Source organism: Schistocerca piceifrons, chromosome 4, assembly GCF_021461385.2.
Source record: "Schistocerca piceifrons isolate TAMUIC-IGC-003096 chromosome 4, iqSchPice1.1, whole genome shotgun sequence".
In the NCBI taxonomy this organism is placed as follows: Eukaryota; Metazoa; Arthropoda; class Insecta; order Orthoptera; family Acrididae; genus Schistocerca; species Schistocerca piceifrons.
This window is the reverse complement of record NC_060141.1, coordinates 242,893,459-242,912,641: the sequence shown is the minus strand read 5'-3', so window position 1 is coordinate 242,912,641 and position 19,183 is coordinate 242,893,459. Positions and strand designations below refer to the sequence as shown.

The following is a 19,183-nucleotide window of genomic DNA, read 5'->3' as shown; positions in this document are numbered from 1 at the left end:
GAATGTCAACATTTCATAATCAGACAGCACACCAAAAATAATTATCTTCTTGGTCAAACCGGTAATGCAGATGAAACTCCACACTATTGTGATATGCCAACAAATTACATGGCAGAAGCAAAAGGGAACAAAGGTGCCAAGATATTGCCGGCATGTGGTGGAGAAGCAGCACGTCTGTCACGCTTGCTCATACTGCCAATGGCCACGAACTACCACCGTTCATTGTTTTTAAATCCAAAACATTACCTATGTCCGGGGTATTTGCAAAAAGCGTTACTGTACATGCTAACAAAAGTAGCATTACAGTGGATTAAACTTGCATGGTAATGTCATTCTTGTGACCTGCTAAGTTTTCCAAACAAGCTTGTACTAGATTCGTATGCAGGTCATATTACTCCGGTTGTAAAGAGGAAACTAGTAGAGGGTAGAATGAGCTGGCTGTAATTTCAGGAGGAATGACGTAAATTCTACAGCTAATAGATATTTGTTTGAACACATCATTTAAAGAAGAACTTAAAATATGTACACACAATGACTACTGAAAAAATATAGCAAATTAATGCCTACACAATGTGTTAAGTGTGCAAGCAAGCTTATCTCAAGTCTGTCAGTGGATTGACCTGTCTCGGAAATTTATTCCGAATAAAACTGTCAATCACGAACATTCAAATTCTTTGAAGGTGACGAGTGAGAAGCGAGAAACATAGATTAATGGATATGACTGATGTAGTAGTCATCAAATGGGAGCACAGAAACATCTGAATAATTTTACCCAACATTTTTACTATGAAAATACACAAACGGTACTATGACAGTTTTGCAATGCGACACAACAATCAGTCACAGGAGGCTGATTGTTGCTGTGTTCTGAGACTACTTCATACGTGCATTGTAGCCACTGTGCCAAGTTTGTGAGCACATTCAATAGCAGGCTTAGTTTGAAGTGCTTGCTATAGCATCGTGGTCAGGAAGTGAGATTCAGGCAGCTCTGCAGTACAACTGCGCATGTGGTTGAAACATAGACCAGTGCTTTGAAGAAATGACTCTTGCACTTGGTGACATGTGTCCACATCTTACAACATATTCAGGTGGTTCTGAGAATTCCAATACGGAAATTTCACTCTGGAGGATGCCGAGAGGACTGGAACGTCACGATCATCAGTTGCAGAGGAAGATATTGATGCTGTGAGGAAAATGATAGATGAAAACAGGCGAGTAACTTCTATGAAGATAACAGATACCTTAGGACTAAATACACCAGTAATTTGATTCTGCATGATCATTTGAAAGTAAAGAAACTTTTGTTGTCTCTGGGTGCCACATGGACTGACGGAAGATCTGATGACATGACATGTGACTTGGTGCCAGGAGATGTTAAAGAAGTTTTCTAAGAGAGAATCTCAGTATGTGAATAACATCGTCACAGGTGACAGGACTAGTCTGCTCTATTATGACATGCCGACTAAGATTCAAAACAAAGTTTGGGTCCTTGAAGATGATGACACACCTGTAGCTGTCAGAAAATCCCTATCAGTAAAGAAGAAAATCATAGCTTTCTCTTTTTTTTCCAAATCGAGTGGACTTGTGAAGCGTGTTGTTTTAGACACACAGAAAACGGTCACAGCTAAGTGATACACTGGGCAGTGCCTGCCCAAAGTCATTCAATCGTTGAAGAACATGCGACAGAAGTGAAGAATGGACACTTGGTTCCTCCATCATGACAACACTCCAGCTCAATGTGCGAAAATGTGTATCGAATGTTTGCGCGGTACAGGATTGAAACTTCTTGAGCACATTCCTTAGTCCAGACCTTGCTCCTTGAAAATGAAGCTGAAAGGAGTGCAGTTTTCAAGAGATGAGAACCTCCAGAGTGTTTGCGACAACGAGGGTGCCTTAATCCCTACCGAAATTTGGGAGAACTTGTTTAGCGATTGGTTTTGGAGGGTGGAGTAGCGATTGGTTTTGGAGGATGGAGAGGTGTATTCAGGAATAAATTACTTCAACAAATTTAAATAAATGAAGGTGTATTGCAAAACTTACATAGTACCATTTGTATCTTTGTTTTCAAGGATGAATACACAAGTCTGCAATATGAGCATGTTACCATATCGCTTTTCGGATCGCCAAAGCAATGCACTGTTTCACAGAATAATTCATAAAGACATGTTAGGTATCTGGAACTGTGCATACAACTCCTGAAAAACTTTAAAAGTGTCAAGCAATTAGTCTCTCTCATTCAACCATTTGAGGCAGGATTCAAGAAATAGCCAACAACGTTTCAGGTAAGGTAACGGTTCTTAAAAAAAATTTTTTTTGTCTTTTCTCTGGTGCAGGACAAGTGCACAGGTGTTTCTGATACTGTTCAGTTGGCAATTTACATTTGCAGAATAGATAGTAATTTCACCATCATAGCAAAATTACTGGTCTTGGTTCCAATGGAAGACACAACAGAGGCACATATTCTCACATATGTGCACAAGTGTTTGAAAATTGGGATCTGCAATGGAAGACTTTCACTTCTGTGGCTATAGACTGCACAGCAGCTGTGGCTGGCGAAAATATCAAGTTGTGTGTCACTTTTTGTCAGAGATGCTAAAAGTCGATGCCTGTTGCACATGAGATTTTTGAAACACACTGCAGTCTCCTCCAAGAGAATGCGTGTACAAGCGTGAACATGAGAGAATGAAAAATGTATGGACTAGTACAACCAATTTCATCTGCAGCTGTGCTCTCAATCACCAGTTCCATGTCTTTCGAAAGACATGGAAAACACGCTGATGTGCCATATGACAGTGAAATATACTGGCTAAATAAACAGAAACTCCTTGAGAGACTTTTTTAGCTTCAGAGTGAAACAGATTTCTTTTGGGCACAAGTGCTTGGTCTGTTGCAAACTTGAAAAATGAACAGTGCATAGTGGATTTGGGCTTTCTATGTGACAGTACATGCCATATATTAACTATAAAACTGTCTCTTGCTGGGAACAGGAAAATTTTGTGGAAACAATAATGTGAGAAGTAACGCGAAATTAGTAGTTTTTAGTGAAATAATAAATCAGCGCAGCGAATTTTACTAGCTATTGAAAAATTTGCCATTTTCTCGTATGAAAATGTGATCAATCTGAGGACAGACGTTGTTTAGTATTCATAATGGACAGTCATTGAATGTTAAAACTGCATTTTGATCTCTTTTCTGATCTTGAAATAATAGTTCTCCTCATGTGTAATGAACATTGATGTGCCCATGAAAATAGCACTGAAATTGGCCAAAAAACACCAAAATCTGCAACAACCCTGAAATATGAGAAAAGAACGACAGAATTTTTTGAGGGGGAGAGGCGTAGGGGGAGGGGGAGAGGCGTAGGGGGAGGGGGAGAGGCGTAGGGGGAGGGGGAGAGGCGTAGGGGGAGGGGGAGAGGCGTAGGGGGAGGGGGAGAGGCGTAGGGGGAGGGGGAGAGGCGTAGGGGGAGGGGGAGAGGCGTAGGGGGAGAGGCGTAGGGGGAGAGACGTAGGGGGAGAGACGTAGGGGGAGAGACGTAGGGGGAGAGACGTAGGGGGAGAGACGTAGGGGGAGAGACGTAGGGGGAGAGACGTAGGGGGAGAGACGTAGGGGGAGAGACGTAGGGGGAGAGACGTAGGGGGAGAGACGTAGGGGGAGAGACGTAGGGGGAGAGACGTAGGGGGAGAGACGTAGGGGGAGAGACGTAGGGGGAGAGACGTAGGGGGAGAGACGTAGGGGGAGAGACGTAGGGGGAGAGACGTAGGGGGAGAGACGTAGGGGGAGAGACGTAGGGGGAGAGACGTAGGGGGAGAGACGTAGGGGGAGAGCAAGCAAAAATAAATATATAAATAGAGAGAACAGAACACCAAAAGTGGCAAGAAATAACACCACATTTTACTATAAAATAAAACCATTTTTTTGTGTCTATCTACAGTGTGATTTTTTCCACTGTGTACAAACTCTATGGATTGATCAATGAAGAGTAGGGTTGTGCACAATGGTTCTGTATTCAAATTGAGAGCTTGTCAACATGGTGTTTACTTACGGAAAGGCAAGTGGCAATGGGCAGTGGGCAGCAAGGTTGTATCAGAAGACCTATCCTCAATGACAACAACCACAGCATTCAATGTTTGCGAAAGTGTTTCGCTGTTTGTCTGAGACAGGGTTGTTTCAGGAAGCAGGAAATCATGAAGGACGTACCAGAAATGTACAGACACCAGACTTCGAGGCACACTTGGGAAGGCAACCACTGTGTCAGCACCAGACAGTTGGCCCACCAGTACAGGGTAAGCCAGATGACCATGTGGAACATTCTCCATGACAACTGTTACTACCCTTTTATCACTTACACTGTGTGCAGAACTTACTAGCGACAGATTTTCCACATGGGCAGGAGTTTTGTCACTGGTTTCTTCACTAGGCAACCATGATTCCGGGATTTGTGCCATCCGCCCTATTCATAGATGAGGCCATCTGTATGTGGAGCAGTATCTTCAACTTTCATAACAATCATATGTGGGATTAGACTGGAACTATCAGCATTTCTTGGAGGTGACTTTGCCTCCTCTGCTGGAAGAAGTGCCATTGATGATTTGAAAGGTTATGTGGCTGCTACATAATGGTGCTGCAGACCACTTCATCATTACCATCAGAACAAATCTCAATTGTGTCTTCCCTGGTCAATGGATCGGACGACAGGGTCCAGTTGCATGGCATGATCATTCACCGTATCTCACCCAGTGCGATTTCTGGTTATGGGATCATCTCAAAGTATTGTGTATACAGAGCCCATTCCAAATGTGGAGACACTGGAGCAGCATATTCAGGCTGCCTCTTGATGCTGTTTGGATACGACGTGGCTGATGTGAACTTGTGAGACTGAACATGCCACGGTGTTTATACGCATGAGTTGAGGCACATGGAAACCATTTTCCACTCATACTTTATGTGTGGCTGCATGGTACAGCGCATATTAGATCACAGTCTCTGTAACAATGTATGACTGAATGGTGTCTAGCATGGAAATTATGCATTTCTGTACATAAGTTCATCACACCTATTTTGTTCCGTATCCTTTCATCGACCAATCTCTAGAGTTTGTACACAGTGGAAAAAAATCACCCTGTGTAGCTGCAAAGAGGTCAGACACTATAATACTATCAATGGCAAATTTCTGAAAATTAATTCTTACCTGTAATAGGGGGCCTTTCGGCCAACTGTGGCTTGTTCCTTGGCGTCCTATCTCTGGAACGAGATCTTGATCGAGATCGTGACATCGAACGACGATGTCGATGATCACGGTCTCCTGACCTGTTGTGTAATAACATAATTTCTCTGTTAACTTAACAATGATTTCTTCTTAGAGGGACTTTGAAATGTGCAGGAAGTAAGATAACGTATACAGTAATGAAAAGCAATCAGTAACGAAAAACAATAAATTTTAACCAGTACTGTGAGATATTTACCATTAAGAACAAACTTATTGTATGAGGAATCAAGTGAAGGTTTGCATTCACACAGAGAATGGACCAAACATCAGCCACAGCACTAATTATTAAAGTGCAATTCCAACAAGGCAACATTTGGGCAACATGTGGCATACAGCTACGACACATGTTACAAGACAATTTGACCAGGACAACATGTCAACACGCCACATGTGGCATTGTAGAATGCTGCATCCACCACCTGTCAACAAGAAACGACATTGCCCCCTGTTGCCACATATTAGACAGTCAGGACATCTGTGTGACATGTTGCATGCAGTATGGAGTGGATAATTGACAAAAGACTTTAGGTTGCCCAGCATTCTTCATTATTTGAAGAACATTAAGTTTCGCCCTGATAGGGCATCGTCAGGTTACATTAAAAAAGAAATGTTCTGTCAAAAAGCACCCACTATACCTGTCATTGCCTCCATGAGGCTGCCTTTTAGTACTTTTTTCGGTATCTTGCCTTCTTGACAGATGCTTTTTGCCAGAAAATTTCTGATTTTTTAACATAACCTGATGATGTCCTATCCTGCAAAAACATGTTGTTCTTAAAACAATAAAGAAAATTGTGCACCTTATGGCCTTTTTTATCTAGTAGCAATAGATGGTTGCTGTATCACCATGCCAAGATGGAATGGAATAATTTTTATGATTTTAGGGTTTTGGAAGCACAGAAGAAAATAAAGAATTTACGGACTCCATTCCATTGTGAACATAAGTAACTGCAACAGTCAAAAAGTAGTAGTAAATCACCTAAACAAGAAGGAAAATGATTTACTGAGTGAGTTACAAGACACTAATGAACCAAGGAAACCCAAATGAAGAGTAGGGATGAGGTAAGTTCATACTAGTGAACCATATGATGATTCAATTACGAACAGTGTGTTAGTAGTTCTCCATGTTGTTGCAGACTTAATACTGAATTAAACACTCAATGTCTTTTAAGACTTCAGTACTACACTACGATCATCAGTGACACGTAATTCTAAGACTTCGTCTTACCACCTACTGTGGTTGCTTTTTATAATACTGATTGTTTATTTCTGCCTCCACCATGTCCTGCTTTCTTCTGTGGTCAGTTGTTTGTAAAATTATACTGTGTCTCTTCCGTGTTTATGTGTTAGTGTCAAATGATCCTTGAGGTGAGTACAGTGGTTCTGAAGTAGAGCTTTTTTTTCTCAGGAAGTTGTGAAGATTAACGGATGTTACTGTAACAATTTCCATGTTTCTCACAGTTCGCAACAGTGATGTCAGCAACCAAAAACTGTTCTTTGCTAACCTGTGAGCATGTGACTGTCTGTAGTTTTAATGTCTTCCACAAGAATTTATTTTGAGGGTTTCACAATGTGTTCCTGTAATGAAAAACCATCATCAGGCACTAACACATATGGTGACACTTTTCTGTTTCCAGGAAGAGGCCCAGAAGCCAGAAATGCAAACTCACTTTTGTCATTTTTTGCAGAACTAAGTTTCATGCGAAACTGGGTTTGAAATGTGGCCCTGCCAAGGATAATGCATACAAGAAACAGTAGTTAGCATCAACAATGGCCATCAGAACAATGCTTAACCCTTTCAAGGCTATGGGCATATAGTCGCCTGCATGGCGATGTGCGTACATGTGTGCCCCACATGTACAGAATGTCCAGACAGCTACGGTCATTCATTCATGCCAGGCAGGTAGGAAGACCTGACAGCTAAGGGCATTCTTGTACGCCCAACTGCAGGGGAGTAGGTAAGCAAGCACACTGCAACAGCTACTAACTGTTGTCTGCTCCTCTTGGTAATGTCGTAAAACGTTACAGCTTTTACCACCTCCTGGGCCCTTTCTGCTTATGAGTTGTGCACTGAACCAGTCCTGTTTCTGCATTTAATGAAATGACAACATTTGCCTGCATTGCCTTTGCAATGTCGGGACATAATTTACCAGACAAGTAAATATGGAAATCCTCACGATCAATAGTGGCGAAGATTATAAGGATACTTTGTACCTTTCTTTGGGCAAAGATGTGGATATATCTGGACTTACTAATGATTCAACACCATGAGGAACTACTGCAGAAAATCTTCCTCCCGAAGAGGGACAGGACAATTAAACATTAAGCACAAGTTGTCATCAGAAAAATGAATGTACTATTGGTTGGAAAATCATCCTGTAACAAAACATCATCATTTCGTGAACACATTTAGTGGTTCAAGAATAGGATTCGATGATTCAGCAAGTACTTTAGATTTTTTGTTTTATTTTATGTCTTTTGAATTTGTCTCTGCCATTTGTAAAGAGATAAATAATTATCATATGTCTCTTCCTGGGATAAAAATGATGAGTTTCCACCAGCTTAGCACAATGAAAGCCTATGGAACCTGCAGAATTTTATTGCTTCTTGTTGTGTTTCCTGCTTATACCAGTAACTAAAAAGTTAGAAGTGAATAAATACTGGTCAACAGATTCTTTGATTCAAACACTACTATTTCCACACAAACAATGTCCAAGTACCAGTACAAACTGATTCTTTGTAATTGCACTTTAGTGGCAATTCAGCCATGTCTCATGAATTCTTGTGAAAATGAGGGTCATTGTAGAGCAAACAAGAGAAAAATTCCACGAGGCCAAAGTCCCTTTTAAAAATTTAGTAATATCCTAATGTTTTTCAAAGAAAGGCTCTGAATTAAGAAGTACATTACAAAGAAACGTAGCTGTTTTGATATTAAACTTTTCGTGCTTCATTGCATAGAAAGTTATTATATTCTAGATTATACTGTGTACGGTGTTGCTGCTAAGGAAATAAAATCCAGAAACGCTGATAGGGGGAAATCAGGCAATGTTTTTGAGTTTGTTAATCTTTCAACCACAAACTGATCATATTTTGATGAAACTGAGAAGAAGGAGCATACAACTGGCCAAAATAACTGAAACACATGTGTAGTGAGCCACAATAGTTCAATGGGTACTGCTGATGTCACAGACTTGATAAAGACAATGATGTGGTACAAAAGGGTATACTTCTGTTCGACTGATGTGTGTGCTGAACGCTAAAACAATTTTTGAAATAAAAAAGCAGCAGAACACCACTGGCAAAATTTCATAAACAAACAAGTAAAACGGAGATCCCATGGACACCATGCAAGAAACGCTATTTTGACCACAAAAAAAGGACTGTATCCAGGACTCCTTGCAGCAAAAGTGAAAAAGGATGTTCACTAGAGTTGCTGTGCAGTATGTATTGCTAATTCACAGAGAAAAATGACATGCATAAGATGCTAAAAGTGTGATGTTGCTCTTTGTATGGTGCCATCTTTTGGAAAATATCATACACTAAGGAAATCTTAGGTGGTTTCCATCAGTATATGTTATGTCCTAGCCAGTAATGCCACCCGAGCCCGCTGCCAAAAGGTTGGCAGCATCAAAGTCCGGACGCCGTCCGCATAAGCAGCGCCAGCGAGACAGCAAATCACCGCAAGTCTGCGCGCGCCACCGCTGGCTTCTGGCTTCTTAAGCGCTGGAGTCGCGAGCGCTAGGACAGTTCTGTATTCGCCGCTCAGTTGTATACTCACCACCGAATTGTGTACTTGCTAGTCAGTTGTGTGTTCATCGCAGCAGAGTTGTTGTTTGTCGTCAGCCGACGCTGACCTAGCCGCTCCGACTCGAACTAGACAGATTTCTGTAGACACCGAGTTCACTACTGTGTTTCTGTATCTTCATGAATAAAGATAAGTACCGACTTATTTAATCAGAGTGTTTGGGGTTTCATCTTTCTGTTTACTGTTCCAGCGGACTGGTCGGCCGCTATTAAAAGTGTGGCGGTGACTTCGTAAGCCATTTCCACAGCCAAGTGTTTGTCGCTACGAACACTGCCACAAAAGCATATATGTTACAAGAAAAGGAAAGTCAAAAGAATGAAAATAGAAAATGAAAAGGGAAAAAATTTAAAACAATAGTTTTTAATCTGGCCAGTGGCAGTCCAAAGCCTGGGTCAAAAATGAGGATGGGAAACCACAAAACTAATTCAGACTAACCGTGACAAACGAAAAGAGAAAACAGTGAGCAATAGGCAGGCGAAATCTTACTCTTGCATTCTTTTTAATATGGAGAACTGAGTTTAGGCTTTAATTACACAAAAGTCAATAGGCTTACCACAAATGAGTTGTACCAAAATTTTCATTGTTTAGTTCTGTATCAGACTACATGAGAATTTGCTTTAAAGTTTAATAATTATTATGTATTTATGATTAGAGTAAGAATTGTTTGTCAGAGCTTTGGGCATCTTCTCAAGAAACTGATCACACTTGAAACTTATCTGTCCGATAATAATAAATTTTATTGGATTATAATCTCAAGTTACATAATTTTTCAATAGCAAATACAAATGTTCTTATTTTCTGATGTACCATTCTCTTAGTTCAGGATAAATGTGTAACAGAAGTGTGGGTTAGTTCTGGAGGTTCCTTTCATGTTTATTGGAATCCACTGCAACCTTACAGTATGATACTGATTTTATAAATAGTGTTACTGAAGAGTGATGTTAAGCACGCTGAAATGTGGAATTAATAAGCGGGATGCTCTGCTCTTGCAGACACAAAAGAATGGAAGTCTCTTTATAACTGAACAATGGTGTTGCCACCGTTCATTGAGTTTTGAATCACTATATGTTTTCCAACACAAGCCACAGAACAGTATAGGTAATTCCAGAAAACTTTAAAATCTGTTGCAGTGTTACTCCATACATCTTCAATGGAGTGGGAGGGGATTTTTTTTTTTAAAAAAAAAAAAAAAAAAAAAAAAAAAAAATGGGCACATGGTAGCTTGTGTCACTGTGATGAACAAGTAGCGAATGGTATCATAGTTTCTGTTTTTGCCATTGCAAACACTCATATACTATTCTGGGTGACTGGGTTTGGAGTTAATCCATCCAAAGACCATGAATACGTTTACAGTATCCGTAATACTGTCAAAACTGCAAAGCTCCATTCAGATAACAAGTGACACATGGCTTTATTCTGCAGTTTTGACGTATTGCAAATGGCTCTGACCACTATGGGACTTAACATCTGAGGTCATCAGTTCCCTAGAACTTAGAACTACTTAAACCTAACTAACCTAAGGACATCACACACATCCATGCCCGAGGCAGGATTCGAACCTGCGACCGTAGCGGTCGCGCAGTTCTAGACTGAAGCGCCTAGAACCGCTCGGCCACATTGGCCGGGCTGATGTATTACAATCCAGACTTCAGACCGAACACCACATCAATAATAATAATATTGTAATGATATCTATTGTCTGCAGATATGTTATGTCTTAAAGTAGTTGCTCACAATTGTTCATGAGAATTGTGACAGCTAAAACCAAATACGAAATTAATTTACTTTGTTACATAATTTGTTTTACAGTCCGAAGATGGAATTTCGAATGCTGTAGGTACTTCGAGCACCTTAATGGTGAAATGCTACCAACATCACATGCATCTTCCAGTCATCTTGAGAAGGTTGGGCTGTGGAGGTAAAATGCTTCTTTCCCCCAAGAAGGAAGTAAGAAGGTGTACGCATCCTACATCTCCATCAGAATGCAAGGAAGAAGCATATGTTATCTCAAAAGCAGCAGTTGCAAGGGATGTTCAACGTATGGCGAACATGTTGCAAACAAGCTATGGTGTTTGTTGCATAGGTCACGAACTATTTTCATGCATCACATAAATATCATGTTATTCCACGCAGCTATTGGTACATACGATGCAGAAAATCCGCCCAATAGTCGTGCAGAAATATTTGTTTCTCACAATACATGTGAACAATGTCTTGCTTCACTGATTCACTCCGATGTCTCTGCTCTCACAACAGAAGAATGTCAACAGGTTCCTCCTTTTGGTGTTCTGACTGTAGTTTTTACATTTAAGGTAATAGCACCATGCGCTTAACGAATTCAAATACACAAGAATGTAAGTTGAATAAAATTAGAAGCTATTACAGCATTGCATTTCAAACTAAATACTGTCCGGTTTGTGATGTTTCGATATCTAAAGTGTACTGCATACAATCAACAGTTTGTAATGACACAATTTTCCTGCATACCTGTACAAAACCACGCAGGAGATGTACATGTACATGCTTTTTGTACTTGTGGAATTCTTGAAATACCTGGTTCTGAAATCTGGAAAATGTACACCACTGAAGGATAGTTATTACCTGTAGCTAAATGTCTCAATGTCATTAACAATTTCACATCAGCTGGTCATGATAGTTGGTGTCCAATGTTCTGATCACTGGCATGAATTAATGCAAAAACTACTAAATATCTTCCAAACTCAATTTACGTAAAATTTTTAAAACATGTTTCACGACCACCCACCAATTTCCTAAAAAGTTCACTGCAAGATTCTTTACCAACAACAAATAATTCTTCCCTTCACCATTTTGATTTTCTTCCTTTTCTTCTGCTTCTCAAGGTTACTACCAGGAAAGCAGCTGCTCCAACAGTTCGCAAAGGCATGGTGCACTGTTCTGATGTTGCTTCAGTGGAACTGATTGAGACACATGCTACAAACACAGGCAACCTGCAGCATGTGACACTAGGTAACACATTTTCTGGGCAACGACAACTCTGTATCACGATTTCATGCCACAGACTAAAAGCTGGTGATATGCAGCATGTAATTTGAAGCAAGGTACCACCTAGTGTTGCCTTGATGGACTTCGATCTTAATACTATGTGGAGAGAGAGACAGGAGAGAGAGAGAGAGAGAGAGAGAGAGAGAGAGAGAGAGAGAGAGAGATTAGTTCGTTGGTCTGAGGTACAAAAGGACCAAACTACATGGTCATCAGTCCTTTCTCCCTGACATAAGCAAGGGTCAATGTACAAAAGCACCCAACACCACACCTAAAAATAAAACTAACGTAACAAAAAAAAAATGTAACCATCAGCCATCAATGTATACCACTTCATGGTCCCAGTACATGTCAAGAATTGAGAGGAAGCGACAGCGGAGAGCTGTGGGGTTACCTGGGTCCTATGCAAGGTCCAGGCGGAGCTTCGGGCTAGGTGTACACCATGGATGTGTACATGAATGGACCTCAAGTATATATGGTAAAGTCAAGGACTCAAGACAGAAGAGATCGCACGCGAACCACAATCTTAAGCCCTGACCTGGACCTCCGATGCGGGAGATGAACCGCCGTGGATGGAAAAAGGAGACGGTAATTCAGATGCTCAGGAGAACTGTGAATGTGAGCAACATAACTGGCGAGCAGTTGTGCACATCTAATCTTCAATGGAGGAACTCCGGCCTCCACCAGGACACCAGACTCGTCCTAAAAGCTCCTGTTGTCAGTCGAACACCACAGTGGTGGACTGGGTCAAGTAAACTGAACACTGAGGGCACCGCTGAACCATAAACCAGACTCTCATAGCCAAGGCGGGATTGAACAAGGGCTCTATAGAGCTGCAGCAGCGTACAGCGATCTGCACGCCAGTTGGTGTTGCTCAGGAAGTGGAGGGCATTGAGGTGCTGCCAGCACTTCTTCTTCAGCTGACGAACCCATGTTAATCGGGTGTCGAAAACCAGTCCTAAGAATCAATATATCTCCACTACAATGAGTGGATTGTCATTAAGGTAAAGTTCTGGTTCCGGATGAATCGTGCGGCACCGGCAGGAGTGCAAGACACACGACTTTGCGGCTGAAAACTGGAAGCCGTGGGCTAGAGTCCATGACTGCACCTTGTAGATGGCTCCCTGTGGGTGCCAATCGCCAACACCAATACTGGAGGAGCAGTACGAAATGCGTAAGTCATCTGATACAGAGAAGGTGAGACAGACAGCCCGACAGCTGCTGTTAAGACTGTTAATGGCCACTAAAAACAGAGATACACTCAATACAGACCCCTGCGGGACCCCATTCTCCTGGATATGGGGAGAACTATAGGAGGCACCAACTTGGACATGGAAAGAATGAGATTTTCACTCTGCAGCGGAGTGTGCGCTGATATGAAACTTCCTGGCACATTAAAACTGTGTGCCCGACCGAGACTCGAACTCAGGACCTTTGTCTTTCGCGGGCAAGTGCTCTACCAACTGAGCTACCGAAGCACGACTCACGCCCAGTACTCACAGCTTTACTTCTGCCAGTACCTCGTCTCCTACCTTCCAAACTTTACAGAAGCTCTCCTGCGAACCTTGCAGAACTAGCACTCCTGAAAGAAAGGATATTGCGGAGACATGGCTTAGCCACAGCCTGGGGGATGTTTCCAGAATGTTTGGAAGGTAGGAGACGAGGTACTGGCAGAAGTAAAGCTGTGAGTACCGGGAGTGAGTCGTGCTTCGGTAGCTCAGTTGGTAGAGCACTTGCCCGCGAAAGGCAAAGATCCTGAGTTCGAGTCTCGGTCGGGCACACAGTTTTAATCTGCCAGGAAGTTTTTGGACATGGAAAGTACGGAGCGATAGGAAATTTTGGATAAAAATTGGGAGCGGGCTGCAGAGACCCCACACATTTAATACAATGGTGCCAGATCGTCATAAGTTTTTCGTAAATAAAAAAAGACAGCAATCAGGTGTTGGTGTCCGGAAAAGGCTGTTTGGATGACAGACTCGAGGGAAACTAGATTACCAATGGTAGAGCGACTCTGGCGGAAGCCGCCCTGGCATGGAGCCAGTAGGCCACAAGACTCCAGGACCTAACACAACTGCTGACTTACCACACGTTTTAACAGCTTACAAAGAAAGTTGGTGAGGCTGTTTTCCACATGTAGAATTTATTATATTTGAACTAAGGATATGTTCAAGGATTCTGCAGCAAACAGGGAGTCCCTGTTCTGAGCTCACAGGCAGCATACCGTGCCTGGTACACGCAGCACTTGGGGACCACAGCACAGCTGCAACACCTGAAGATGGGCTTGTAACAGTCCGAAACTGGCTGTGTGAAAAATAAAGGAATTTACAACTGAAGTGGTATTTTCAACCTCTGCTATAATGCTCAGTTGTGAATGTTCTTCCAACATGATTGTTTGTGACATAAAATAACGATGGACAACAGAATACTTTTAGGTCAGGTCATTCATATGCACAAAACCTTCAGAAACTTTTGCAATTTACCATCAATATTTAATCTTTTCATTTTCATTTTCATTTTCATTCTTGTATGTTCTTCAATCCACATGTAACAATTTTCAAGGGCAGATGAGCCCCTTTTGACAGTCAATGGGGTTATGCCCTAAAAAGATGCTAGTGTCAAAAGAAGTTTCAGGCTTTCAAGCCTGTTACAATTTACTTCACTGTACGACATTTCGACTGAGCTGCCTTCCTAAGGTGAGCCATCAAAGACAGAAGACTTTTCCTTTCCAACAATTCATCAGTGTGCTGTGTGTATTCCGTACATGCATTAAGACCATGGTGACAGACTAATCACATTACCCACCAGTTAGTATCATCATTAGTGGAACTGCAGAACTCTGCTTATACTGTTGCATTCATTTAGAGCAAATAGTGGAAATGATGGGGGTTCCAAGCATTATCACAGTTCATCAATCTTTCAGCTGCATGTACTTCCACCAGTTTTTAACAAAGGAGTCGTAGTAAGTTATCGTGGTCAAAATTATTGTTGTATCATGCACCACTGAATGTCCAGTAGAGATACAATGCCCAGCAATGACAGACTAGACTGCAAACGGATAATATAGCACTGATTTTTGCTGCAGTATTTTCCCCCACAATGCACATGATATGGACAGACTCTGTCTCCATTTTTCTTTAATGGCTCTCATGTGGAAGAGTGGCTGGTGCCAAGACAATCTATTGTGAAGTGAAGTAAATGACAAAAGGACGCAAGCCCAAAACTTCTTTGAACATTCTGTTCACCAGAAAATATAAAAATTCACAAGACATTAGTACACTATGTATACAATTCCAGATGAATGAAACATACTGTTCTTATTGCAAATGGGACTTACACTGCTCTGAAACCAGCAAGAAAAGAAATGTATCTGTTAGCTATTTAGTGCATGAATCTTTTACCCTTGTCGCTACAATACCTAACGACACGTATCAGACTTGAGAACTTACCGACGCCTCCTTTCCCTCTCTCTTGAGCGACGCCGCCTCCTGTCACGATCTCTGTCACCACGGTCCCTCTCCCTTTCCCTCGACTTGCTACGGCGTCGTCGCGAAGGAGAAGGTGATCTGCTGTGCCCCATTATCTGTGTGCATAAAAAGAATGATATATTTTGTACACTTAAAAGAGTTAAACATACCAACTTTACTACCTCACTCAGAGTGACAAAATACAGTCTTCCAGAACACGTGCTTTAAAACACAAACTGTATAAAGATATCAGTATAATTTTCTATTACTATAGTCTGATTTAAACTAGTTGTCACTAGACAGGTTGTGGGCTGCACGGCTGACTCCTACCACCAATAAACTAATGGAAGCCTGGCATCATCGGCTCCCCATGTTGCCACTTCTGCTGCACTGCCTAAAGCACTGTGCCAGCCAGTCCTCAGTGAGCCATTGTAGTGAGAGATTTTTATTATTTTTAGCTTTGCTTGCCTTACAATGTGCGATGAAAATACTCAAAAGAGGAGTAGACTGAGGCTGCACACTACATCAACATAGATACTCTGCAAATCGCACTTAAGTGCCTGGCAGAGCAGCTTGAAGTGCTGACTGCCTCCCTACCATCGCCTTTACAACACAACAGAACTATTTGCGCACAGGTTAAACATTACAATGCTACAGAAAATAAATTTACATTTAGTGAAGGGGAATTCCTTTGAAGGAGGCAATTATAAAAGTAACACCAGTAGACAGACAAAAGATAGCACATTATATAAAATGAGTGACATGGGAAACATGGAATAATAAACGTGTGTTACAACAATGTGTCACTATGAGCTGCAACACCAGTAGGTCCACTGGCTTTGAATTAGGTGTTGTTTTCCCACTGTCCGGTTATGTATAGTGTACTTTAACGAACCTTTTACTTCCATTAAATCCTGAGTTTGTGAATTTATTTCAATCACTTTCTCCTCCCTTTGGTAAGAGTACGTAATACTGTTCAGCAAGCTCCCATCATCTCCTTGTGGCACGTTAGTTCATGCACAAAGATATGTCATGTGCTATTTATTACATATAAAGTTCCAATGATAAGAAGGAAGCTATCTCAGACCCAAAAATTTCTCCTATTTCAATAACCAACTTAACAACAGTCCTAATAAAAATTAAGAAACCATCCTGAGCTGCTTAGAGATACTACTGAGAGTGATATAGGCAAATTTCAGAATTTTTAATCATTTTTGTAGGACACAGAGACTAACTTCATACTTGTTAAAAGTTAAATATTGACGCCATTGCATAAAAATGCTGTTTTTAGAAGCTTATATATAGAAAATGCAATGCAATATGAAAATTTTAAAGATTTATGGCAAAACAATATATTTTGATAACCGATGAAAAAGTATTCGGTGATTTTTTTTAGATATTACATGATAAGTTTGAAACTGTTTTAAAACTGGAAAATTTAATCTGTTTCAAAATGATTTACACAACTCTTGCCCCCAATTAAAATTAAGAATGGACTTATGATGTGCTGACACTATACAGATCTACACTGTAAGTGAATTACAGATTTTTTACTTCACTTTTGTGGAAGATAGGGGCTTTAAAGTGATTTTCTATTGCCACAGAGTGATGCCCTGTGGTGGCTGTCTGCAAGCAGTACTTGATGCAACAATGCTGCAGCTTTGGACCTTAAACTTAGTGTTAACCAGTTTAAATAAGAAGGCCACAGTTAATAATAATAATAATAATAATAATAATAATAATAATAAATCCCGTGGAGGCCTGGGAAAAGAATAGGCCTCCGGTATGTTCTGCCAGTCGTAAAAGGCGACGAAAAGAACGGACCACTGAGAGGGCTAACCCCCCTTTTAGTGTGATTAGTTGGTTCAGGACAAAACTAATGAAGCCTCAGACAAGCGCTGTCATGGTTGGGGACGACGCTTGAACCCTATGCCCGTCCACAATGGTAACAACACTGCTAGCCACACGGAAAATGATTTAAATCCAAATAGAGGTGTTTTGCAGGATATGCTTCCTGCAACCACTCTAGAAGGAAAACAAAGACAGAGGATGAGATGGTCAGATGAAGTTAACCGACACCTCATGTTCTGTTATTACCAAGCAACAAACTTAGGAACCAACACAACCGGATACAGATCACAAGTATACACAACATTTACTACCAGATACCCAGAATTAAACTTTTTAACAGAACAACGACTAGCTCATCTGATCCGTGTAATAATAAAAAATAACAGGATACCCCAGTCAGAATTAGAAAACATCAAACAACAAGTACAACAAATACTAGAACAAAATAATGTGCAATCAGAAGAAGAAGAAGAAGAAGAAGAAGAAGAAGAAAATACAGTAATGGACTCAAACATCCCAGAGCAAACAAACAAAGAACAACACGCATCAATTAAACAATCAGAGGAAAACAAAATCTTAAGACAGCCACCAGAACAAGCACAAATAGAGCACGAAGTGACACACATATTAGATATAGAAGAAAAATTTCAGCTGACATATATAGAATACAAAGACACAAATACAGACATTAGACCATTCTTGCATAGACCACCAAATAACCCACAAGTCGAAACAACAATAACAACTATCACCACATACATACACAGCAAAATAAATGAAAATACAACTATGGAAGAGTTACAACTACTGGTTTATATAGGAGCACTCACTACACTAAATATGCACACTAGGCAGATATCAGAACCAACCAACACACAGAAGAAACCCACAAAACCAGCATGGCAACACAGGCTACAGATCAGAATAGAAAAACTGAGAAAAGACATCGGACAGCTAACACAATTGATAAGAAATGAAATATCAGACAAAAAGCGAAAAAAGTTAGGTAAAATCTCACAACAACAAGTGATAGAGCAATTAGATGAAAAGAAGCAGAAATTACAAGCATTGGCCAAACAACTTAGAAGATACAAAAAAAAAAAAAAAAGTGAAAATAGAAGGAAACAAAACCAAATATTCAACACAAACCAAAAGAAATTTTACCAGACAATAGATAACACACACATTAAAATAGACAATCCACCAAACATAACAGACATTGAACACTTCTGGAGCAACATATGGTCAAACCCAGTACAACATAACAGACATGCACAGTGGATACAAACAGAAACAGACACATACGAGATGATACCACAAATTCCTGAAGTGATAATTTTGCAACATGAAGTCACCCGAGCAATTAATTCTACGCACAATTGGAAAGCCCCTGGAAAAGATAAAATAGCAAATTTCTGGTTAAAGAAGTTCACCTCAACACATTCACATCTAACTAAATTATTTAACAGTTACATTGCAGACCCACACACAGTCCCTGATACACTCACACATGGAATAACTTATCTGAAACCTAAAGATCAAGCAGACACAACAAACCCAGCAAAATATCGCCCCATAACATGCCTACCAACAATATACAAAATATTAACTTCAGTCATTACACAGAAATTAATGACACACGCAACACAGAACAAAATTATGAATGAAGAACAAAAAGGCTGCTGCAAAGGAGCACGAGCTTGTAAAGAGCAACTCATAATAGACGCAAATGTGACATATCAAGCTAAAACTAAACGAAGGTCACTACACTACACA

At 40.7% G+C, this 19,183-nt stretch overlaps 1 protein-coding gene across 3 annotated transcripts in view; it reads right to left on the bottom strand.

Annotated features, from left to right (window-relative positions):
* Window positions 1-19,183, bottom strand: part of LOC124794656 (RNA-binding protein EWS-like) — a 93,556-nt gene that overhangs the window by 33,289 nt on the left and 41,084 nt on the right. For all 3 annotated transcript variants that reach the window (XM_047258182.1, XM_047258181.1, XM_047258180.1), the window contains 2 exons: window positions 15,539-15,672; window positions 5,192-5,310 (listed from right to left, as the gene is read on the bottom strand). In XM_047258182.1, coding sequence (XP_047114138.1) covers window positions 5,192-5,310; window positions 15,539-15,669 — 250 coding nt within the window. In that variant the 5' untranslated portion in view covers window positions 15,670-15,672. The remainder of the gene's footprint in view (window positions 1-5,191; window positions 5,311-15,538; window positions 15,673-19,183) is intronic.